Below are 26,112 nucleotides of genomic sequence, written 5' to 3'. Positions count from 1 at the left end.
ATGCCACAGCTGGCCCTATGGATACCACTAAGGCAGAAGTCTCTGACAACTTCACATGTTTGTCATGATCAACATGCTTGAAAAATTAACTTGCCATTCACTGTAGTAAGATGTTAACCAAAGACATTGGCAGAGTCTATAGTCTATCTATCATGCCCCCTTCACCTCTTCACAGTATACCCTATTAAAATTCTTAAGTTTACAATGAAATCCTGCTCGTCAAAACAGGATTTTGTTACACTGCCAAATTATCTGAAATAAAAAAAATTGATTTGTCATCATGTGTCCATCCCCCAACATGTGAATTGGTTTAAACTTTTAACACATTTTGTTTAGGAGACACTTGTCCTGATATTTTTGAACTGTTTCACTTTATTATATGTTTTTAAACGGGCTTTTGTCAGATGGTAAAAGATGAATGACGTGCTCTTAAGAGAATTCTAGATGTCTCACGTTTCCAGCACTTTTATTTAAATAAGTTCCTACAAAGTAGGGTGAACAGATATTCTGATTTTATAGGGACAGCCACGATTTTTGGGTATTTTTCTTATATAGGCTCCTATTATCCCCCCCACCCCCGTCCCGATTTTTCACATTTGCTGGCTGGTCACCCTACTATAAGGTGAAGTACAAACCAAAAACTTAAAATGAGTTAACCATAGATTTTTGTGCTGAATGTTTAAGAACCAGTCTCCCTTCCCCCCACCCCACCGATGTTTTCAGTGAACAGAAGTTGTTTAATGTAGTTAATACTTATTTTTGTGCTGAATGTCCCCGATGCCAGGTTAGCTGGTATGTTCAGCAAAGAGATCTGTACTTTGAACTTCACTTTTATGAAGAAATTAGTAATATTACATACACACATTTGTTCTTCAAAATGTGTTCCTGAAATTCTTGTAAAATTGAAGTATCGTGCAAAGTTATGTGCTGTTTTCTAAAGTTAGTGTACACAGACTTGGCTTTTTGCTGTTAACTGGAACCTCTGGCCCTTTCCCTTGCTTCAGTCACTGATCTTTCTCAAACACCTGGCTAGAGAGAAGGGATCTTAGTATCAAACAGAACAGAGGAATGTTCCTCACATGTCAGGCAAACAGGGAGCCAGATCAGTGGCTGGCTGTGTTAAACACAACAACATATTGCCAAACTATGATGCACAAAAGACAGGTAGACAGGGAGAAGGGTCAACTGCAGAGGATTCTAAGTGAAGCACATAAAGGAAGAGGGAGATGAGTAGAATCTTGAGGTCAGAGCAGAGAAAATAGAACTCAGCACTGGGGATGTACGGAGGGATACAAAAGGAATGGAGATGATTCAGTCTCAAGGTAAAAAGGATGTTATTCAAAGAAAGAAAAAGAAACAAAGCAATGAGATTAAAGGGGAGAAAACAGATGAGAAAGAGGAAAGGTAGTTAAGACATGGACAGAATTAAAGATAGGATTAAACAAAAAGAGCAGAAAGAATTAAGATATTTAAATAAGGAAAGAAAGGGCTTAGGGAAAACAAATGAGTCTTACAGTGGATTCTGAAGATCACCAAGTTCAGGCTTTGGCTGGGCTATAGGCAATGAGAATAACAAGAAGACTGCCCTGCCACCAGCCCCACTCCTTTTTAAATCAGTATGCTGTTAGCTCAAAAACCTTAGATGATCACAACTGTCAAAACCAAGTGATAAAATCACATTTCTCATGGCTAGAAGGAAAATGAGAATGAAACCTTTAACAGTGACTTGATGGATTTGTGGATAGAAATGTTCTTACAGAAAGAGTGGGCACTGAAGTCAGCAGGTTGTGAAAAATATTACTCAAACACAGAAGACGGACTTTGAAAACAGGTGAGCTGACTGACCGGACACTATTTGAAAAAACTGCTAGAGGGAACCATGAGTTTTATGGTTGCAAGAATTACCTTAATTTTTTTTACCTTTATTTGCTATAAATATATTCTTTGAAGAGTTTAGCCTGATAATAATCCAATGAAGTGTGTTATTATTAAGTAAATATGGTTGCTCCGGGTTTTTCCCATTGAATTTTCTATTACAAAAGAGCAAAAGCCACCAAGAGTAATAATCAGATGAGCAAGAGCAATATCCTAAGTGAGAAACAACAGAACATACTTTTCATAAAAGTGATTAAAATTTTATAAAGGAGTCTCACTTTGACAAGACAAACATATGGTAAAGAAGTAATTTAAAAACAGCTATTAAATAGAAACAATTGACTCGGACTAGTGATTTTAGATGCTTAACTTGAAGTTGACTGATTTCACAGAGCAGGTGCTCAGCACAGTCTAAAAAGCATGCCCCTTTAAAGTGCCGCCTTATGTAGCCCCCCCCCCCCCCCCCAAAAAAGATGCACCAAAAATCATTAGTCACATTGGAAATCTTGGTCTGTGTAAAATCTCCAAGAGCCTTCCACATATAAATGGCAGTACTGCCATTAGAACTCAAGATTTCCCTACATCCAACCATGTTCTCGCTGCCCCATACCTTGTAATATCAGAGAGTGGCTTATATGTGACTTTCCTTCTAAAAGACCAGTTCCTATTAGTTATGGTAATTGTAGATGGAAACTGACAATGTGAAAACTCTGCCGATATATTCAAAAAAAAATCTAAATTGGTGGATTGACTAGAGAAGATAGGGTTAGAAAGAGGAGAGGTGGGGTTTAGCATATTGTCTAGATGAACAAGAAATCAACACGGATCAAAATGAAATAAGCATGTATCATTTCCTTTTCTATTTATTACATCAGTGAAAAAATGTAAAGTAAAAAAATATTTGAAACCACCAGGCTCTCCCCACTGATATCTGTATATACCCAATTAGTTCTACCTGAAAATCAGGTCACAGAGGGATGAATCCGAAGTAACATAAATTTAAGCCAACAGAAATTTAAAATCCAGACTGAGGAGGGAATTAAGGCCTGGTCTACACTACGAGTTTATATCGAATTTAGCAGCGTTAAACCCCATTAACCCTGCACCCGTCCACACAACGAAGCCCTTTATATCAATATAAAGGGCTCTTAATATCAATATCTGTACTCCTCCCCGACGAGGGGAGTAGCGCTGAAATCGGTATTGCCATTTCGGATTAGGGTTAGTGTGGCCGCAATTCGACGGTATTGGCCTCCAGGCGCTATCCCACAGTGCACCATTGTGACCGCTCTGGACAGCAATCTGAACTCGGATACACTGGCCAAGTAGACAGGAAAAGCCCCGCGAACTTTTGAATTTCATTTCCTGTTTGCCCAGCGTGGAGTGCCGATCAGCACTGGTGACCATGCAGTTCCAAAATCAAAAAAGAGCTCCAGCATGGACCGTACGGGAGATACTGAAGCTGATCTCTATATGTCTTCTGAAAATATGCTCCACACCTCGTCCCTCTCAGATTTTGGAAGGTACTTCAGATTCTTAAACCTTGGGTCGAGTGCTGTAGCTATCTTTACAAATCTCACATTGGTACCTTCTTTGTGTTTTGTCAAATCTGCAGCGAAAGTGTTCTAAAAACAAACAACAACATGTGCTGGGTCATGCAAGACTGCTATAACATGAAATAAATGGCAGAATGTGGGTAACACAGAGCAGGGGACATACAATTCTCCCCCAAGGAGTTAAGTCACAAATTTAATTAATACATTATTTTTTTACACGAGTGTCATCAGCATGGAAGCATGTCCTCTGGAATGGTGGCTGAAGCATGAAGGGGCATACGATTGTTTAGCTATATCTGGCATGTAAATACCTTGCAATGCTGGCTACAAATATGCCATGCAAATGCCTGCTCTCACTTTCTGGTGACACTGTAAATAAGAAGAGGACACTATTATCGCCTGTAAATGTAAACAAACTTGTTTGTCTTAGCGATTGGCTGAACAAGAAGTAGGACTGAGTGGACTTGTAGGCTCTGAAGTTTGACATTGTTTCGTTTTTGAGTGCAGTTAGGTAACAAAAAAATCCTACATTTGTAAGTTGCACTTTCAGGACAAAGAGATTTCACTACAGTACTTGTATGAGGTGAATTGAAAAATACTATTTCTTCTGTTTATCATTTTTACAATGCAAATATTTGTTATCAATTACAACAATTTGAACTCAATTACAACACAGAATATGAGATATATATGAAAATGTAGAAAAACATCCACAATATTTTATAAATTTCAATTGGTATTCTCTTGTTTAACAGTGCGATTAAAACTGTGATTAATCGTGATAATTTATTTTTTTTTAGTTAATCGCGTGAGTTAACTGCAATTAATTGACAGCCCTAAATATAACGGGAGAGACTGAAGAGACCTTTAACTGTACTCTTATAATTGTTGTCCCTATTCTTTAGTGACGTGAAATATGAATGAAATTGTGCATGAACCCTGTTATTTTCTGATTACTATGAAAGATTCCATGAGAAACTGAAATAAAAAGGAGATGTTTTAAAGGTTTTGTTAAAAGTTACAAATACATTTAAATACATGAACTGCTGAAACAGTCATTCAAGGGATTATTATTCCTTCTATGAGTACTTACAAAAGTTTTTGTTTCCTTAAACCAGTTTTCTCATGTTTTATACAGTATTTCAAATACTGATAAGCTAATCACCTGGAGCTCAGAAAAGAAGTATTTAGATTATTTTCCTGGTCAGAAAACTATAGCAATGAGCATGATGTAAAAATTTAGTTGGATAGTTACTGGCAAAAGGGCAGTGTTGGCAATTCCCCCTCTGAATTACCTGGTGCTCAAATAAAAAATAGAAAAGATTAATTAACCCATCTTGCTCTCACATCTCACACTTCCAGGTACCATACATCTTTGACTGTAAGAAGAGATTAACAGGTGGCATGATGTTATTATCTGACAGTTCAGATAAAACCTGTTCACACGTTGAAAAATCAGTTCATGTAGAAAGTTTATGGCTATGCTTGAAAAGAAGGCATATAGCAGTGTCCTCTCAGGAGGAATCATTTTGTTTGTTCCATATCTTCAGGTCTGTTTTTCTTGTCAGATGTGGAGGAAACAAAGCTTTCTACAAGTTTGATAGAACTTTTCTAAGGAAAAAAATCTATTATGAAAGCAGTTATTTGCTTTAGTTTAAACAATATTGAATAAGAATCTCACACTGAAAGTTTAATCTTTTGGTACTGAATATTTTATTGTTGTGACACTGACAGATGGTCAACTTCGGTATGACCCATAACAACAAAAGGCACTGAAATGTAATCAAGACAATCTACTTGTATCTGAATTTCAAAGAGAAGTCGTAAATCAGGAATCATAAACTCATGTATTTGTAGTAATAGAAATCAAGGGTAGATGCTAAGTGTATTGGTCTATGTTTACCTATCTCTTGTTAGAAATTTAATAATGTAATCAGATTATCTTGCAGACAATTCCCTTTCGCATCTTAATGACCCTATATTATGTATGCAAATAGCTCGGTTAACCTTAAGATCAAAGACATAAGATTCTGAAGGAACTAATATTATTATTTACATTGTCTTCAGCTTAATTATCTATGCTATAATGAACTGGTGTGATAGTTTGAATGGCTAATTGCCTTACGTTAATGAATAAAACTAGTTTACCTGTGTATGCACAGGAAATAGAAGAGTAGCTTCAAAGCAACAATCTGGAGCACCTATTCTTCATTGGGGAAAGGTCCTGCTGTGACAAGTGCTGTCAAGAGCCTTATCAGCTTGCTAGAAGACTATAAAGAAAAAGCTCCAGGCTTGTTTTGTATTTTTTAAACTCAGGTCTGCTTAAACTTTAACAGGGAAGGTCTAAGCCACAAGACTGAGGTCTCCAGGTTTACTCTGGATTTACCCTGGAATTCTCATGGAAGAATTTGAACAAACTCTAAATCTGGACTGCACACTGAACTATAACCTTTTAAATTTATTCCAGAAAAACTTTTACAAATAAGCAGCCTCACCACCTCTGCTATGACACTTTTCACATATCTGTATGTATACTGATCTCTTAACCACTACGACTCTCTTCCTTTTATTATTAAAATCTTTATAGTTTTAATTACTAAGGGATTGGCATCTGCATGGTTATTGGGTCAGATCTAAAACTCAATATTGACCCAGGGATCAGTGTCTGGTCCTTTGGAACTGGTGCACCTAACATATGGCGAATTTGGTTTTCAGTAACCATTCACTATGTTGGACTTGGATGTCTAGATGGGAATCAAGGGCTGGGATGCTTAAAGGAAGCTGTATTTGGCTTCTTGGTGATCAGTGTGGTATTACAAAAGCTATTTGGTTACTGGTTTGGTGAATATAATTATAGAATAAAACACCAGTTTGGGGGATTATCTGACCTATTCCTTGCAGTTTGCCCTGAGCAAGCATTCTCATTGTGGCCTCTCCAGGGACTCAGGCACAACTGTATTGCATCTTCTGTAAAATGCTGTACACTTTAAGAGCACCGTACCTGTAAATGAATGGTTTTTATCAGTAGCTTGAGTCTAAAATTGATGGACTTTGTGTCTATGTGAAAACTATCTATGTGGAGAGGCAAAACTAGTTCTATTGTGCAGTAAATGGCTAATATCTGAAACTGTTGTATGCAGTGTTATTGTAGCTGTGTCTTTTGACCTGAGGAAGAATTCTGTATAGCTCAAAAGCTTGTTTCTCCCATCAACAGAAGTTGGTCCAATAAAAGGTATTACCTCACGCATCTTACCTGTTTAATATCTAAAGGAATTATAGGTAGTTAAGGAGAAAAAAATGTTTCTTTCCCCCCTTTAACTAGAGAGGTTTTAATTCGCCCTTGAAATGTGTGTAATTGGCCCTTGAAATGTGTGTTAACTACTTACGCTAAATAATTTGTTCAACCTTGCATTTAACTATGACACTATAGATATATCTACACTACAGTTAAAAATTTGCGGCTGGCCCACTGCAGCTGACTTGGGCTCACAAGGCTCAGGCTAAGAGACTGTTTAATTGTGCTGTAAACTGCCAGGATCAAGTTGGAAACCAGGCTTTAGGATTCTGCGAGATGGGAGAGTCCCAAAACTAGGGCTGAAGCTCAAACCAGAACATCTACAGCGTAATTAAACAGCCCCTTAGCCTAACCCCTGAAAGCCTGAGTCAGCTGGCATGGGACAGCCATGGGTATTTAACTGCAGTGTACAACATACCCTCTGAGTACATTTTCCAGACCTGAAGAAGAGCTCTGTGTAAGAGCAAAAGCTTGTCTCTCTTACCAATGGAAGTTGGTTCAATAAATAATATTACCTCACCCACCTTGTCTCTCTAATATCCTGGGACCAACACAGCTACAACACTGCATAGAACTAAATTATTCAAATAATGTAAAAAGCTTAAGATTTGAAAAAATAAACATGACTAGAGATCATGAAAAAGAAATCCCAGGTGGATTGGTTTGCCATCAGCTGAGCTTACTCTAAGGGCATGGCTACACTTGCAGATGTAGAGCGCTTTGAGTTAAACCAGCCTTCGGAAAGCGCAGTAGGGAAAGCGCTGTAGTCTGTCCACACCGATAGCTGCAAGCGCACTGGCGTGGCCACATTTTCAGCACTTGCAGCAGCATTAGGAGCGGTGCATTGTGGGCAGCTATCCCTCTTCCCATTCTGATGCTGTGGCTTGTGGGAAGGGGGCAGAAAGGCGGGGCATTCTGGATCCTGTCCCAACGCCCCGTGATGTATCGGTTCGCATCCCAGCAATCCCTCTGCTTCCGTCCACATTTGGCGCCATCTTCCATCGTTTTTTGTGCTGCATGCTCTGTCTTCCCTTTCGGTCTGCATGAATGGAGCCCAAACTGTTGAGGAATATGCTGACGAGTCTCACCAGCACATCACGTTTGGCACTCGAGTTACTCCTTAAGATCCAAACTGACAGTGAGGACTCCGACGATATCGACTCAAGTAATGCATACGACACAAGATTGCTTGTGGCATTCACGGACATGCTCACCACTGTGGAACGCCGCATTTGGGCTTGGGAAACAAGCACTGAGTGGTGGGATCACATTGTCATGCAAGTTTGGTATGACGAGCAGTAGCTGCAGAACTTCCGGCTATTGCAAACTGGAAGCTGGCAACTCCAGACAGCTACCGATTGGTCGCTAACCAGTTTGGAGAGGGAAAGTCTACTGTTGGAATCGTGTTGATGCAAGTTTGCAGGGCCATTAATCGCATCCTGCTCAGAAGAACCATGACTCCAAGTAACGTGCATGACATTGTGGCTGGCTTTGCACAAATGGGTTTCCCTAACTGCGGAGGGGTGATAGATGGGACTCATATTCCAATTCTGGCACCAGCCCACCTAGCCTCCAAGAAGGGCTATTTCTCTATGGTTCTCCAGGCGCTTGTGGATCACCGTGGGCCTTTCATTGACATTAACGTAGGCTGGCCCGGAAAGGTGCATGACACACACATCTTACGGAACACTGGCTTCTTCAGGAAGCTGCAAGCCGGGACTTTTTTCCCAGACCAGAAAATCACTGTACATGAAGTCAAAATGCCCATTGTGATCCTTGGAGACCCCGCTTACCCTTTAATGTCGTGGCTCATTAAACCCTATACAGGGACCCTTAACAGCAGCAAGGAGCGGTTCAACAACAGGCTGAGCCGATGCAGAATGACTGTGGAGTGTGCTTTTGGCCATTTAAAGGGCCGCTGGTGCTCTCTGTATTGGAAGCTGAACCTGGACGATGACAGCATCTCTGTGGTTATATCCACATACTGTATGCTCCATAACATTTGTGAAGGGAAGGGTGAAAGCTTCACTCAGGCATGGAACTCGGAGGTTCACCACCTGGAGGCTGAATTTGAACAGCCAGAGAGCAGAGCTATTAGAGGTGCCCAGCGTGGGGCTGCAAGGATTAGGGATGCCTTGAGGGAGCAATTTGAGGCTGAAAGCCACCAGTAATGTCTGGTGCCCTGCACGGGAGTGAAGTGCAGTGGTTCCAATGTTAGTAGGAATCTGTGTTTGCTATGCTGACTTGCAGTGCCTGTTGCTTTCCTGGGCTAAGGTATCTTTTACTTTATGAAATAATAAAGAATGTTTTCACAGCCAGAAAATTCGTTTGTTGAAAAGAAACACAACTTGGGAAACAAAGTGCAAGGGGGTGGGGTGGGGAATGGTACAATCACAGATTTGCATATGTCCTGTTATCATACTCAGCCTTCCTGTCTGCAGTGCTGTGCAATAAGTGCTGCACTTCAGGATGGCTATACTGCATGGTGATGGGGGTTGACTGCAGTGGGTAAGGATCGTAGTTTTCAGGATTGGGTGGTGAAGCTACAGCTGTTGGAGGCAGCTGATGGAGATAAGAACGCAGATGTTGGGGAAAGTGGGTTGGAGGTGACATGGGGCCACAAGGGAAAATGTTTTGGGAGAAGGGCTGCCAGAGGGGGGAGGGGCGCAGTAGTGCTCCGCCTGCATGGCTACAAGCGCCTGGATTGAGTACGCTTGGCGCTCCATGATGCTTATCAGCCGATCTATGCTTTGCTGCCAAAGCTCCATGTTTTTGTGCCAGTGATCCACATTCTGCTGGCGGATGCTCCTTTCACTCTCCCTCCACTTCTGAGCTTTTAGATTCTCGTTAAGTGACTGCTGCATTACTTCATGCAGCATGTCCTCTTTGCTTCTACATGGCCTCTTCCTGATTCTTTGCACTCTCTTGGCTACTGATAAACACAGACGGCTGAGATCTCAAGGTTGGATCTGTAAAGGCAAAACGCAACACTTAACAGAGGCAGCATTGTTCACGCCAGACAGAGCAATGATTCCCCCGTACTTAAGGAGGGCAAGCACAGTCTACATAATAGCATAATTTGCCCATCCCAAAGTGAGCACACGTAACTCACAGGAGCCCCCAAATGGTGAGTAAGCACAGGGTCAAGGGGGACTGATTCTTTCGTGGCTGTGCTGTCCTCTGGGTTTCTGTGCCTTCGGGAGAGCCAACAGCTGCAGGGGCCCCCTATACTGAACACTGTCCCCACATTTTCCACAGGATTCATCCTGGAAGATATCTCACTGCTGAGGGTGACCTGGGAAGCAAGGAAGGGTTTTTTTACTACAATGCAGCTTCCGCCTGGCCCATATGCAGCTGGCCTGTGTGCAGCAATGGTTCCCCCACCCTTCACGGCACAGTAGCATGGACATGTTAGCCTGACTGGGACAAGGACCACAGTGGCTCTCCCAAGAAACCTGCGCAAGCACATTGCCCAAATTCTCGCTGAGACCTTTGGAGAGATCACTGAGGCCGATTACTGCAATGTGAAAGAGCACATCAATGCCCTATTCTGCATGTAGGCATGCATGCAGCCCTAACCCTCCTTGCCCCAAGAGCCCGCACCAAATAACTTCCTTCCCAAAATAAAAGCCGCTTACCAGGAACCTCCTCTGGCGTTTGTCCTTCCACAAGCACCAGCCGCTGTGACTGGCTACCTTCCTCCTGGCTTGAGAACAGCTCCTGACTGCATGCCTCTAGGGATTCCAGGGCGTCTTCTTCCACCTCAGCACCCTCGCTCCCTCTTTGCTCCTACTCCTGCCTTGTTGAACTGGGCTCTGAAGTGTTCATGGTGGTACTCGGAGTGGAGGTGAGGTCACCACCAAGTATCACATCCAGGTCTTTGTAGAAACAACAGGTCGCAGGAGCAGCACCGGAGCAGCAGTTTGCCTCGCGGGCTTTGCGGTAGGCATTCCGCAGCTCCTTCACTTTAAGTTTGCACTGCAGAGCGTCCCGGTCATGGCCGCTTTCCATCATGTCCCTTGATATCTGTCTGAAGGTATCGTATTTCCTATGGCTTGAGCGCAGCTGGCACTGGACAGCTTCCTCCCCCCAAACACTGATGAGGTCCAGCACCTCGACATTACTCCATACTGGGGATCGCCTGGCGAGTGGAGGCATGGCCACCTGGAAAGATTCGCTGGGAGCACTCCATGCCTGGATGAGCAAACAGGAAGGGGATTTTCAAAATTCCCTGAGAATTTTAAGGGTGGGTCTGATGGTTGGTCACCTGAGGGCAGGGCAGTAGAATTCAAACTGATGACCAGAGTGGCTAGAACAGGCATTGTGGGACACTTCTGGAGGCCGATCAGGAGCGCATTCACAGACCAGGGCATCCACACTGGTGCCACGGCACTCCAACGTTATTCCACTCGCCGAGGTGGAGTACCAGGAGCGCTCTAGCTGTGGAGTCAGAGTGCTCTACGTGCCTTGCCAGTGTGGACGCGTCATGAGTTAGAGCACACTGGGGTGCTTTAATGCGCTCTAACTCACAAGTGTAGCCATGCCCTAAATTATACTCTGTTCAAATCAGCATCTATTTTATTCTGTGAGTATGTAAAGGAAGAATCAATCTTCAGTAAACAGAGATGTTCAATATTATTATGAACTGTTGCCAGATATCAACTTGTTGGCAGAATGACAGTCCTAAGCTCTCTCTCTGGAGCCTGAATTTCTCCTGTCAAGCTATCTATAATGAAATGACAGCGAGAGGAGGAGCCAAATTAAATAATAGCGACTGTATAGTTAAAAGTCTGTGTTAAAAATTCTTCAGTACCTCCATACATCCTCCAATATGACGACTGAGAATTCTTGGAGAAATCTCCCTATGGAAATTAAATTATACCATACTTAAAACTCTGGGACTGATAATACAGGAATCGGGATGGTATATATACAGAATTTAGTATTTGTCACTTAGCTTTGGAGCAAAGTGGAAATTCTTATAAAAGGGACTACTGAATCTTCACAGACTAACAGATGCCCCTTGACTAAGAAGAAATAAGACGTTGAATCTTTTCTCATGAGTATATGGGGGAAAAAGGTCCAAGTGATAATGCTAGAAGGATGGAATTGATTATTCTGTTAGGGACTGATTATTTTTTTAAGAAAACATTCATGTTGGCATCCATGGAACACAAGATAATGATAATATCACTGCAGCCTATATGCTTCAAAGGTAAATGAACTCATCCAGGATACCTGTCTGCAGATTGCCAATAGACATTTACACTCCCTCAGGCATGACGACTGCAACCTCACATTTAAAATATTTCTCTAGAAGTAGTAGTGATTACTAACTCTTTTTCGACCTTTTCACATATAAAAATGTATGACTGATCCTATTGTCCACAAGTCATATTATACAACCTCTACATTGGTTGTCTTCTTAGAGTAAGAGCACAATTTGTATCTCAGACTTGATCCTATATTGCCATGTATCCTATTGTGCCGTTAAGGCAATTTTCTTGCTACATAATTTCAACCAATGGGATAAAGAACAAAAAAAACATTTTGCAGACAGTACTTCAGTGCTGGAATGAAAGTAGGCTTCCCTAACAGAAGAAATGGAACGTACAGTGTAATACTGTGCCTAACTAAACCAAGTATTGTGAAGTAGTAATGTTCTTAAGAGAAGGGCCAATGAATTTGTTAGTAGATACAATACCTGACATACTAGCAAATCTTTAAAAGTACACTTTCACAAGTGACTACATACATATATCAAGGGTGTTTACTGAAGACAAAATTTCCAATTAAAAGCCTCTATTTAACATGCATCCTCATTTTACAGATGTAGCAATAAAGGAATTTACTATTGGTAATTCCACTAGAATTGGATTAGCTTTCAAAATATAAGACAACTTTCAAAATCATGAACCCCTGTAAATTGGCAATGACTGGCACATTTTGGCAATAGTAGCCTTTTCTGATAGAATTCCCAGTTCTCTTTTCTCTCTCTATAGGTACCTCTCCCTTGGCAGCATAAATTTACCACAGGCTACCAAGCTATGAGCGAATAGGACATCAGGGTGGGAACCACAATTGGCAATGCAGACTTATGCCTGCATAAGGAATATGTAACCTTTAGAGGGGATTTTCAAAAGCACTCAATATTGGCCTAACACTGCTCCTACTGAAGTCTATGATAAAATATCCCATTGTCCCAGACTTGGCAGGAAAAAAGGCAAGACACCTGGAACTGTGGTTTAACAAAGTCATAACTTCATTAACTTAACATCGGGGAAACTCTGGAAGTAACTCCTCCACTGCAGCTCAATTCCTTCCATAATCCATACCATCGGGGGGAGGGCAGCCCTGAGCCCCTCCTTCCCCCTCCAAACTTTTAACCTAGTACTGGCACAATTTCTGGCACCACACTACTCTCTCTTTGTACACAGGTTGAAGGTATAGGGAAATGGGGTTGTGGCCCCTCACCGTAGTAGACATTAGAAGCCCTAGCTTCACACACCTCTATCTTCTTTAAGGGATAACCTCCCCTATTCCTGATTGCAATTCTAGTTTATCAGGAATCTAGAACCCCCTATTAAGTGAGTGCCTACACTGGACATTTGCCAAGTTGCAACAACATGAACTCAACTAATTTACCCATTTGGTCCCTGGGCTGATAAGAGAAAGGCAAAAAAACCATCACCACCCAGGCCATCTGGCAATGAGGGGGGAATTCCTTCCTAGCTCCCAAAAAGGGCTACTAATGTGATGCCTACAGAGAGTCACAAACTCAGTGCTACTCTAATTTCTAAAGTGTGTATGAGTGTGTTGGGGACTGGGGTGCCCACAGACAGGATAAAGAGTTTATAAGCCCATCTTCAGGTGCATGGGAGCCAACAGGCTTTGATGCACCTTTATTTCTAGCCAATCAGCCAAGGAGCCCACTGGTACACTCCCCAAGCCCACAAAAGCTTTGAAGGGGGTCCATGGATTTTCTTTCTTCTATTGGCCCAAACAAAGTCTCTCCACCTTAGAGGTCACTGAGAAGGGGGGCGGGGGGGAGAGAGACTATTAACTTCGGTGATGCAGAGTTAGGACAAAGCAGAGCACTTCTGAAAATCTCACCCCTACTCTTTACAAAGCCTCTAGTTATTAAATGTTGCATTTGTCTTTATGTCTAATATCTGACAAAGAAAGGGAATGGACTTTCCCCCCAAAATCAATATATTGCACAGAAAACAAAAATATTCAGAAATTCATGAAATAGAAAGCATATTTCAATATAGAACTTCTTAACACACTTTAATACAGTTCCTACTGTCATATTACACACAAAATGCAAATGAAATTGACTTTATTATGAAATACCATGACTATAGTTAAGAAAAACAGTTGAGTAATGAATAAACTGAATCTCAAGAAATATCAACTCTTTAAAAATAGGTTGCTCGTGTGATCAACATTTTAATTTGGATACAATATTAAGTATTTGAGGTTTTACCTATTTAAACCAATTTAAATTCCCCCAAAAGATAGGAAAGTGACAAATAAATCAAAATTAGTTTAATGGAATGAATAGTTACAACATTACTTTAATATTTTGGCAAAGCACAAACCAACATTTCTGAAGAAAAATTCTTATTAATTTAACCAATATTAAATGTAAAGTTGACATTCACTTGGACAGTAGTTGTATTTTAATTCAACAGCATGGCTACTGACAGTATATGTACAATCTGTGTCACATAACTCTTAGAAGAGAAGTAACAGATAATTTTCAATTTTCCACCATTGTATTATACCAATTTTCCCATATTCTCTAACAAGAATGAATATGATTCAAAAACTTTTAGCAGCCATGAAAACCACAGATATCTTGTTTTATATCTGCATTTAAAATTATCACTATCACAAATCTCAACACAAATTAATATTTTCTGACATATCACATCAATTACTTTTTACTGGCTGAAAAATTACTCCATTAGAAAAATGTGCATCACCATTCTGGGACACTAGCCGATGTGTACCTAAGATACCTATTAAATGTATTTTGTAGATTCTAGCTAATTCAGTTAACATAAAATGTAAATTAATTACTTTCATTAGACACACATAGTGATGGTTTTAATATTCTTCCTATTCACATTTGAAAGCACTTCACATTTGTTTTATTCTGTTTTATTTATTTTTTTAATTTTCAAACTCAGGGATGAGTAATTGACTTAATATTTTAAAAACATGTTTTTGCTACAACTCTCATAAGAAATAATTTTACTTCACTATCCCCTACCTTCCCTAAGCAGTAAGGAAGGATCAGGAAAAAGCAGTGTGACTTTTCATTTGTTAGATATTTTCTGAATCACTACATGGAGACACTAGAGAGAGACTGAAATGACTATAAAGACAAAAATGATCAATTATATAATTCTCCTAACCTTGTACTCCGCTCAGCAGACCTTACATTGATGAATGACAGATGACTGGAGAAACAAAATATTTTTTGAAGTGTCAGTTATGAAGTAAAGTTGTACAGTCTGTCATTAGCTCTTGTTATTTCCTCTGCCATCACAATGAAATGGCACAAAGATTAGTGTGCTGGGATGGCAAGTGGAAGAGGAAATAAGAAACTTTGTTCTGCTTATAACTCCCTTCACTAGGCAAGTTACCAAGAGGTAACAGAATTTACACTAAATGTTTTAGTTGATGTAATTCACAGAGCTTGCTTCACATTACAGAAGATCAAAATTATTACATAAAAATAGGTATTATGGAAAGACATGTATACTCAAGTATTACAGTACTACTCTATGTCATCAGTAGTTTTAAAAGCTTTTGAGGATCTCAGTAAATAAACAACAGGGTTGGGGGTTTTTTTGGAATCTGACACTTTAATTGAAAATAAAGTTGTCATACTGAAATGCATTCAAAAATAATAAAACATTGAAGACCGTGCTTTTCTATAGTTCTGGAAGACAGAGTTTTGCTTTCAGGACCAGATGGATATGTTAAATCTTCTGTTTTGACCAGGAGATTGTTTTTAGCAGTCTTTTCCTGTTCTCCTCTCTCTGTAGGCTGTTTATTTACGGATAAGCAAGGCCACTCTCTGTCAAACGTCTATGATTAGGCTCCCAGCCAAGAGGACTCTGATATAGAAGGCTGGAGAGTATAGTTCTCCAACCCACCTGTGACCGCAAACTCAGTACAATGGCTATGATACTCGTCAATACTCTAACCATCTCCACCTGACCACAGAGGCCTATAAACAGTAACCGGGGTCCACAGCCAGGGCCAGAGTTCTCTTTTCCCAGACAGGGAGTAGCAGGCGGAGGCAACCACAGTGACCCCCCTACTTCGTCTATCCAGACAGAAATCAGCAGCCAGATACTAGGATCTAGGGGCCAGAGGCCCAGCCAGAACATCTATTCCCCAAGCTACCCCTGAAAACACATTCACAACAGTCCTGGACCATACCAGGGCAGATTCTAGTCTGCACCTGGAATACTGGGCTCTCACACAACTGGTTACATCTCTGTGATTCTTTGCCACAGACCTGGCTTAAGTTAAAGCTCCTGCCAGCTGGCAAGCAACCCCAAGGGACTAAATACCAACTGTGGATGGTCAGAGCACAATAGTTACAGCCACTCTCCAACATGCCCCATGCACAAGCAACACTGACTTTCTACCCACTGGCGACCCGCCCATGCTTAGGAGCTTGCATGTGGTTTCCACTCCTTTTTGCACCACTTGGGTCAGCAAAAAAGGAATGGAATGGGGCAGAGAATCTATACATATTTTCCTCCAAAATGCCACTGTGGGCTTGATCCCCTCAAGCTGTTATGGTATAGCTATTCTGATTAGTTAGCTGTTCCACAAGTCTAAAATGCTGACAGCTGGGAAAAAACAAACACACAAACCAGGTGTTAACCATGGAACGTGAACAAGAAGTGAACATGTGAACTGTTTCACCTAACAATTCAAATGATTCTAAGAAGTTTACCTGATCAGTAACATAGTTTTGGAGCTGTCAGATCATAGAGATGATTGAGGATGACTCAGGGAAATTATTATACGGCATGCTTCTACTATAGATGGGTTTGAGGCCTTTTCCTGGACATACCAGGAAAGACATCATGATATGGCAATCCCCCAAGACAGCGTATTAAAAAAAGACTGTACATAGGTTGTACAATACCTCAAACGGAAAACACCTATGCATAAGATTACATGTTCTTGGTTGGTATGTGCTGCAGCGTCATTTATGTCTGTGTAAACACTAAGGGTATGTCTACACTGCAATCAGGAGGTCTGACTGCAGCTTGATAGCTCAAGTAACAATTGCACTGAAGCCACAGCAACACAAGCAGCCGCCTAGGCTAGCCCTGCCCACCTGGGGACCTTGGTACATACTTGAGTAGCAGCTGCCCACACTGCTGCAGCTTTACTGCTATTATTACTCAAGGTAGCTATGATGTAGCTAGACCAAAACTAGCTCAGATATGTACCTGAGCTGCACTCACACCTCTCGGTTGCATGGTAGTCATATCCTGAGAGCTATGTCTCTCTGATCTCTCACTGAACCAGCTTGGTATGGATGACCAATTCATTTTGTGTCTTGCACAGATTGGGGTTTGGATGAGTACCATCTGGATAAGATTTCTTCAAAACAAGTCTGAGTTAATATTGGTAGGTTGGGGAAAAACAACTAATAGGACTGGCAGAGGTGATGACAGTTCCCTTAATCAAGGGAGACTGCCCACCTTTTATAACTCAGACTCTGAACTTGGGGATCTTACTGGATCCTCAGTTGCTTCTGGATATCTAGAAAGCTACAGTGGCCAAAGATGCCTTTTATCATTATCAACTCTTGGCCAAGATTTTTCTTCCAGAGTTATAACTGTTATCCATCGTTCATCACCTCTCACTGGATTAGAGCAATACACTCTATATGGGGCTGCATCTTAAGGCTAATCAAACACCAGCTATTACAGAGTGTGGCTGCCTACTTACCAAACAATGTGTGTCACCAGTAAGGATAAGATGTTGTCATGGATATTTTTAGTAAAAGTCACGGACAGGTCATGTGCAATAAAGAAAAATTCACAGAAGCAGTGACCTGTCTGTGACTTTTACTAAAAATATCTGACACAAAATGGGGATCTGCCACCTATAGCTGGGAGCTGCAGGGTACCCCTGCCGCCCACACCTCCAGGGATCCCCCTGCCACCCACTGCTGCAGGGATCCCCCTGCCACCCACAGCGGCCAGGAGTTGTGGGGTCCCCCCACTGCCTGCAACTTTGGGGATCCCCTGGCTGCCCATGGCAGCAGAGAGCTCTGGGGTTCCCCTGCTGCCGGGAGCTGCGGGGCTCCCCCACCACCTGCAGCTCCGGAGGCCCCCACCACCCATGAGCAGGGGTACCCTGCAGCTCTCTACCACCACAGGCTGAAGTCACAGAGGTCTCTGGAAGTCACAAATTCTGTGACTTCCATGACCTCAGTGACTAAATCGTAGCCTTAGTCATCAGATGCTCTCCACATCACTCCATATGCTACCTGGTTGCCCCCCTACATATGTCCTGAATTGGCACCTGTGTCAGAATGGCGGCAGAGGAGGCTTGAGACCTTGTAGAGTGCACCGTTGGATTAGTTGGGGATGGAACATTCACAAGAGTGTAGCATGTGTTGATACACAAAGGAGATTCTCTGTGCCGAAACAGGGAGGCCTCTCATCATTTCTGCGATAGCTGGGTAGATCTGTGGAATGGTTTGGTCTTTTGTAGGTAGAACACCAGGGTATATCATACATCTAAGGAGCGAAGCCATTGTTCCTCTCTGCTTGCATGCGGTTTAGTGTAGAACACCGGCAGAAATATTGCTTGTTTGCAATGGAACTGAGACACCACTTTCAGGAGGAATGAAGGGTGTGGGCATAGCTGAACCTGTCCTTAAAGAAGACCATATACAGGGGTTCTGAGATGAGAGCTCGGATCTCTGAAACCCATTTGGCCAAGGTGATTGCTACCAGGAAGGCAACTTCCCAAGAGAAGTGTAGCAGTGAACATGTTGCCAGTGGTTCAAATGGAAGACCTGTAAGCTTTGACAGGACCAGGTTTAGATCCCACACAGGAGTGGGGGTCTCTGATCTGTGCGTACACACTCTCTAGACCCTTGAAGAACCTGATCACCATGGCATGGGAAAAGACGAAATGGTTGTCAACCTTGGGAAGAAAGGCTGATATGGCTGTCAGATACACCCTAACCATGGAGCGAGGGAGCTCCTGCTGTCTCAATTCGAGTAGATAGTCCAGGATAAGTTGCAGGGAGGACTGCAGCAGCAGGACTCATCAATGTGAGCACCAGATAAAGAACCCCTTCCATTTAGCCAGGTAACTCACCCTGGTAGATGGTCCCAGGACTTCTTGGACTTGCTCTGAACAAGACTGCTCCTCTGGATTCAACCATGGAGATTTTAGGCCATCAGGTGTAGTGATGGGAGGTTCACGTGGAGCATTCACCTGTAATCCCTGGATATTATGCCTGCATACAATGGGAGCTGGAGAGCCATCTCCACCGATATGGTCAGGAGAGAGAAGAACCAGTGCTGTCTGGGCCATGCCAGAGCTATGAAGATGATTTGGGCTCGGTCCTCTTTGATCTTCATCAGCACCTTGTGAATGAGTGGGATGGGTGGCAACACACAGTGCAGATGCTGAGTCCAAGGTAACAGGAATGAGTCTCTGAGGGACCCCTGGCCATGGCGCTTGATGGCGCAGAACTGGTGAGATTTCCTGTTGGATTGAGTGGCCAACAGGTCTACCAGGGGAGTCTCCACTTTCGGAAGACGTCTCTCCCAATATCTGGATGGAGAGACCACTCATGGTGAGAGGAGAAAGACCTGTTGAGGCAATCTGCCAGCCTATTCTGGACCCCAGGAAGATGGGAAGCTTCTAACATGCTGACGTGACCGACACAGAACATCCAAAGACTGGCCGTTGCCTGACAGAGTGGAGAAGAACACGCCCCTCTCTGCTTGTTCATGTAAAACATGGTCATTGTGATGCCTAAGGACTAAGATGGATTTTCCTCACAAATGAGAGAGAAATGCACTGTCCTGAGCTCCCTGACATTGATATGCTACACTCCGACGCCCAGCTGGAGAAATGCTTCCACTTTGTCAGGTAAGTCGTTCTGGAGGAGGGCTTTCTACTTTCCAAGAGAACCTGCTGTACCTGACTAGAGCAGGCCTGCTCCTCCAGGTTCAGCCACGCAGAGGCCAAGCTGTAAGGTGGAGAGAGAGAAGGTTTGAGTGCAGGAGCAAACCATGATCCTGTGAGAGAGTAGGTCTGGGTGGCTGGGCAGTGGCCATGGAACAATCATGGCCAGATGCATGAGCATGCCAAACCAATGCTGGTGAGGCCACACTGGGGCAATCATAATGACTCGTGCCTTGTCCCTCTTGATTTTCGACAGGACTCTGCTGATAAGCGGAATCAGCTGGAATGCCTACATTAGATCTTCCACCCATGACAGAAGATAGACATTGGAAAGGGCGCCCCTGCCGAGGCCTTGGAGAGCGCGGAACTGATGATACTTTCTGTTCTGTCTGGTGGCAAACAGGTCGAGTTAGGGAGCCCCCCACTTCTGGAGGGTCTATTTACAGTGCACACTAGATAGAGAACTACTAATGGAAGAGATTGCCTGAGCAACCAGTGTTTCAGCAACTGTCATGGGAGGTCAGAGGGAACTGAAAGACAGCAGGGTCGTCAGGCCCTTATACTGACGCTATGAGCATGCAATGCCAGAGGCACTAGAACCAACCCAACAGATATTGCTAAGGAAAACATTTCCAGCAATTGTGCTTGGGGCGCACAAATATCTACAATGGAATGGACATCTGCAAGCATTCAATGAAGAACTAATATTTGAATTGCACATATTTTAAATATATTAAAAGGAATAATAAACAAAAACTATATAAAAATGTACTAAGTATAGATTATCTGCTTTTAGGCCTCCTGGAAATGATTACCAAAACAGTATTATGCTAACAAACTAATAAGAATATAACAATAAATTGGATTTTGAAAAATCTCAGCCATGATTGAGGTCTACTGAATTGAAGAAAAACTTTGACTAAATCAGTTGTGTGCCAATAAGAGACTTTTCTAACCTCTGTACAGTATGTGTATGATGGTTCATTTTATCTAGCTCTCAATCACTTCTAAGATACTGTATAGATCAAAACGAGAAACCAACTTGTGGATGTATAGTAAGTAACCGAAAGATGCACAGAATTAAACCATGTGACCTGTGGTTACCTACTGCTATCAGAGGCTAACAGAACAGTGAGAAACGACCTTTGAAGCATTATGTAAGTGTTCTGGGGTAAATTATAATAGCCTACACGAGTGCATGCATACATCTAATGGCCACAATGAACCAGCTGATAAAATAATTTTGCCTAAGTGGTATTAAAGCAAATACAGAAACTATTTACTCCTTTTTAATTCTAGGAACAGCTCTTGATCAAATCAGTGAAACCATATTTGAAGGGCTATATGGTCTCAACATCAATACCAACAAGTTAGAACAAAGCAATCAAGAGAATTAGCTTTCTTTGATAAAACCTTACTTATTAAATTAATATCATCTGGAGTGGAGGGGAGTGAATTTAGTGTTTCTGCAAGCACCAAATTGACTGGCTTGAATACTGAAGTTCTTTGTCTATACAAAGAGCAATACCACTATAGTCATTCTTACATCACCTTGCCCATATGCTTCATCCTTGTTCTGGATAGATTATTCCTTCAGAATTCAATCTTAATCCCCTTTATTCTTTGGTTGTCTTGAAACTGCCAACAGTAGTGGCAATTATGATGGAAAAATTTGTAATGTGACTACCAGATCACTAGAAATCGAAGTAGTATCACCAACCACATATTCATTTTCTGTGAAACTGCATTTTCCTGTATGCCTAGGGATATGCAAGAAAAGACAGTATTGTCTAACTTTATCCTCTAACACTCCCCTTATTCATCATTTAGCGAAGATATCCATATTTATTTCCCTAATATCAGAAACTATTCCATCAAGGCTCTTAATAATTTTTCTTCTACAAATTCCTTCTAATTTGCTGATTTCCTTCTATTATTGAGGTGTTTGGAACTATATGCAGTCTTCTTCATGGTGGTGCATCAATGCCATGCAGAGAGAGACGAACATCTTCCTAATAGCCAGTTTGGTCATGAGAAGAGGTTTAAGATAATGCTATGTAAAACTTTAGATGGGTCTAAAAGCAAGAATGCTTCTATGCTTTCCTGTCTATAAATGCATAAAAATGTCTAGGGCACTTTATATAACTATACATCAGTGGGAATCTTCTGATCTTTTCCATTCCAGAATAAAACATTTCAGCACTTCAACTTTAACTAAAGTAGCTTTCTAAGGAATGGCACAGTAAGTTATTTCATTCTCCACAGAGTCAATTATATATCTTCAATTTACTTTGCACCACAATCAGGCTACACTAGCTCCTATCCTCTCACTTTGGTCTGGAGTGAGACTTTAAAATCTCAGGAGTTCAAGTTTAAAACTTAATCTAATCACTTCTTTCTGTGGATATTTTTGTTCTTAAATAAAAAGTGTTATACAATGACTAGTCCACAGCTCAAAGCTGCCACCTTCAGGTACTATATAATGCTCTTCTGCAATAAATTATGTTCCCGTTGTTCAATTTCTTGAAGATCTCAAAAGGTAAATAATCAAACTTTGTCCTAGAATGATTTTAAAAGATTTTTAAAAGTCTGTACATTTTAAATATAGTTCAACTGAAATTCTTTCATCTTACTCACATGTGAATACTCATTTGGCCCATACTATTTTCACAATTGATTATTTATTCATCTGTTTTATACTGCTGGTCCTGTATGTTCACTAATTGCAGATATTAATTAGCAATAAATTTGGTTTCACTGAATAATATCTTTCCAGATGTGTGCCTACAGCTCTCATTATTATCATCAAGAGCTGTATGTCCAGATCTTGATAATAGATCTCTATGTTATCAACAAGGTTGAAATAGATCCCTATATTATCAACAAGTTCCTTTTATTACAATAATTACTGCTTTTTTAAATTTTCTACATATTGCTGGTAAAAGAACATTTAAAACAGATGCAACTGAAATAGCCCAAGAAAAGGATTTGTAGAGTGAAATTTAGAAGCCTTAAATTATTTGTTTAAGCGTTTATTAAATCACTTATTACTAGGGTGGTCACTATCTAAAAAGTTCACATTGGCCAACAGTAGTGATGACAGGAGATAATGGTTAGGACATTTTGTCTTAAGTCAACTGAACTGGAAACCCTTTTATATATCAAGACCTAAATTCAAGGTTCTGTGTTTTTCCTGCAAGAGTCAATGAGATTGCTAAAATTTAAAAAGCTACCTAAAGAATTACACTGCATTTCCTGAATACCTTACGGTGCTTTAGAAGTTGGAGATGTCTCAAAGAAAATCTGATTTTAAAAATTGTGTTTAATTATAAGTATCAACTCTGCAACTATATTCTGTTAATATTAAACAGGTTTTTTAATTTAAAAAAAGTCTTTCAATTTACCTTCAAGAAAGTAGCACAACAGCTTTCACCTCTAGGACTTGCTTCAGTTTTTCCAGAGATTCTGCCATAGCAGCAAGACTGACAGTTCAGTTTACCTATACATCTTACAGTACATACTACTGTACTGCAATTTTAGTTTTTTAATACAGCTATGGCCCTGCATGTGCTAACAAGATGACAGTGAAACTGAAATAAGTAAATGAACAAAAAAAGTGTACTTCTCATGTCAACAGTTCAAATTACACAAAACCATAAGCTCCTATTCTGTACTATTTTACTCAGTCTCAGTTTTCAAAGCTCAGTGTCAGCTTGAAAACTGAGTTACCATCTACATTAAGAAATGGTACGACAATCTTTCTAAGTAAGGACTGAAGAAGGCTATGGCACAAGGGTAAAACTAGAAATGAGATTATCCTCCCAGTTTAAAATTTATGGCTAATCACATTTTCAACTTCAGACTGATCATTAACATTGTGCATGAAAGAATGAATTAAAATATTAAAAGTATCCCAACCTGATATAAAGCAAGACTGTGTCCATATCTCTGGAGAGGTCCTTTTGATACAGGTACTACATTCCATATGTTGCTGTCTAAATTATAGCTAAAAGATAAACAGAGAAGTAAACATTTTATTATCTAGAACAAAATGCTGGGTTTGGACATTTTTTGGACATGTAGTTTTCTTGCATTATACATACTAGACATAAAATCCCTATTTTTCTGAATGTTTTATCTTGTTTTGGGCTTCAATATTCTAGTATGGAATTGTGAAAAATCAGAAAAATGTCATTTTATAGGCATATATCATCAAGTAAAATTATGATTACAAGGATCCATTTAGCCAACTCTGTATTTCATGATTCATATCCTGTTCATTAATGCATACAAATATGTTTAATAGTGGCGTAGTATGGTTACAATAGTATGTTTACAGTATTATTACAATATTTAAAACATACAGCATGTCTTTCAAAAAAGAAGATGCATTCTTTGCTTGTATCCAAAAGGAAAGTTACCTGAAGTCATAGTTCCTTTCCTCATTTTACCATCCAGGCCTGAACTTAATGCAATCTAAAACTCATGTGCAGTGCTGATGTGCACTGTTAAACAGCTATGGTATTCTACCTTAGAGGTATTTTAGGAATGGAGTGAAGCAATTACTTTGTATATATCATGTCAGATTCTATGGTCCAGCCAATAAACTGTGGGGAAGGAGGGAGACGCTTGGGGCAAAAGCAGCTTTAAGCCACTTTGCTTTCCAGCTTCTCTCCTAATGGCGACTATAAAAAATTGTACCAGATGCTAAAGGGCCAGCTTTAGGCCTACTTTGTGCCAACAGAGTAGTACAAAACAGTCACAGCACACTGGAGTATTGGCCTATAGTTTGTAAAATGTTTTGGGATGAACATTGCTATACGTATACTACATTTTTATTGAATTTTCCAAATTTCCTTAATATACTGATTTTGCCAAGAAAATTCCTCTTTCTTGGTCAAACAGCTTTCATTTATTTCAAGAAACCTTGAACCATTGTTTTAAGCATATATCTCTTGCCAAGACAGGTGAACAAAGTTATAATTTGATTCTAATTAGCACTCCCACCAGTTGTTAAGTAGTCCTTCCTTCCTGCCTGTGAAAACAGCAGAGAAATCACTTCCACTATCACCTTTGGAACCAAAATCCTCTTATTATTTCAAGCAAACATCAGCATCAAAAGGACCTAGCATCTGGAATGTGAGAAGTTTTTACACATGCAGCCTTGTGATCAATATAAGTCATTCTTTATAAAACTGAATTACAAAATATTACATGACACAAATATTCTAATTTAAACATATTAAGCACCAGTACTGAAAAAACAAAACGGACAAATTCTTCTCTGAGTGATGCAGGCACAAACGGAGAGTAATCTTATCGACTCTAATTATTTCCAATATATACTGAGGTAACTCACAGCAGAATTTGGCCCACAGTATAACTTTAGTCCTAGAAACTCACATTGTTTCTCTTAGTACTTTAACTCGCTTTTTCATGCCTCCTTCCACCACCATCACTCTGTCTCATCGAATCTTGTACAGTACTCAAGGTAAAGCAGTAGCGGAAGAAAGACACAGTTGAGTTGGTCCTACCATGGGTGTAGGAGGGCATCACCCTGTGGTGGCTGAGGGCTCCCCTGGAGCAGTATGTTGCGCATTTGCTGATCACTTGCAAAGTGAATAGATTTCTGGCAGGAATCCCCCACTGAGTGAAAATGTCATGTACTACCAAATTGTGAAGTTCCCACTCCTGGTTGATCATAAAATGTCCTCTGAGTGAGTCTGAAAATACATTCTGTGTCCCGGGTACATAGGCTGCAGACAAGAGTATTTGGTGGTTAATGTAACAATTCCAGAGATTGATCACCTCTGTGCATAATGCGGATAAACTCATCCCTCCCTGTTTGTTGATGTAAAAAAACAGCGGTGGTGTTGTCAGATGTAGTGAGGCGATGTGGCCTCCCTTCTAGGCAGAGGAGATGGGACCACTATCTCTGCCCAGCTGGGCAGTGTCCAGCCGGGCCCAGCCCTCTCACCAGAAGTTGAGAGGCAGTCCAGGAAGTACAAAAGGTGGAGCTCTCCGCCCAGTGGAGGCTGAGCCAGAGAAGGAGACAGACATGTCTTGCTTGCTGCTGCCCGCAGACCCTGCAGTCGAGCCAGAAGGTGGCCTGGACCTGGAGAAGCTGAGGCTGAGGAGGAGCTGGAGCTGGTGGGACTACCAGCGGCCGAATACCCTGATGAA

General features: G+C 41.1%; 1 protein-coding gene across 30 annotated transcripts in view; it reads right to left on the bottom strand.

The window, feature by feature from the left end:
• Positions 1–26,112, bottom strand: part of ATRNL1 (attractin like 1) — a 1,032,651-nt gene that overhangs the window by 806,681 nt on the left and 199,858 nt on the right. For all 30 annotated transcript variants that reach the window (XM_039547653.1, XM_039547651.1, XM_039547655.1 and 27 more), the window contains one exon: positions 23,848–23,935. In XM_039547653.1, coding sequence (XP_039403587.1) covers positions 23,848–23,935 — 88 coding nt within the window. The remainder of the gene's footprint in view (positions 1–23,847; positions 23,936–26,112) is intronic.

This window comes from Mauremys reevesii, linkage group 7 (assembly GCF_016161935.1).
Source record: "Mauremys reevesii isolate NIE-2019 linkage group 7, ASM1616193v1, whole genome shotgun sequence".
NCBI classification, from domain to species: Eukaryota; Metazoa; Chordata; order Testudines; family Geoemydidae; genus Mauremys; species Mauremys reevesii.
This window is presented reverse-complemented; position numbering and strand designations above follow the sequence as displayed.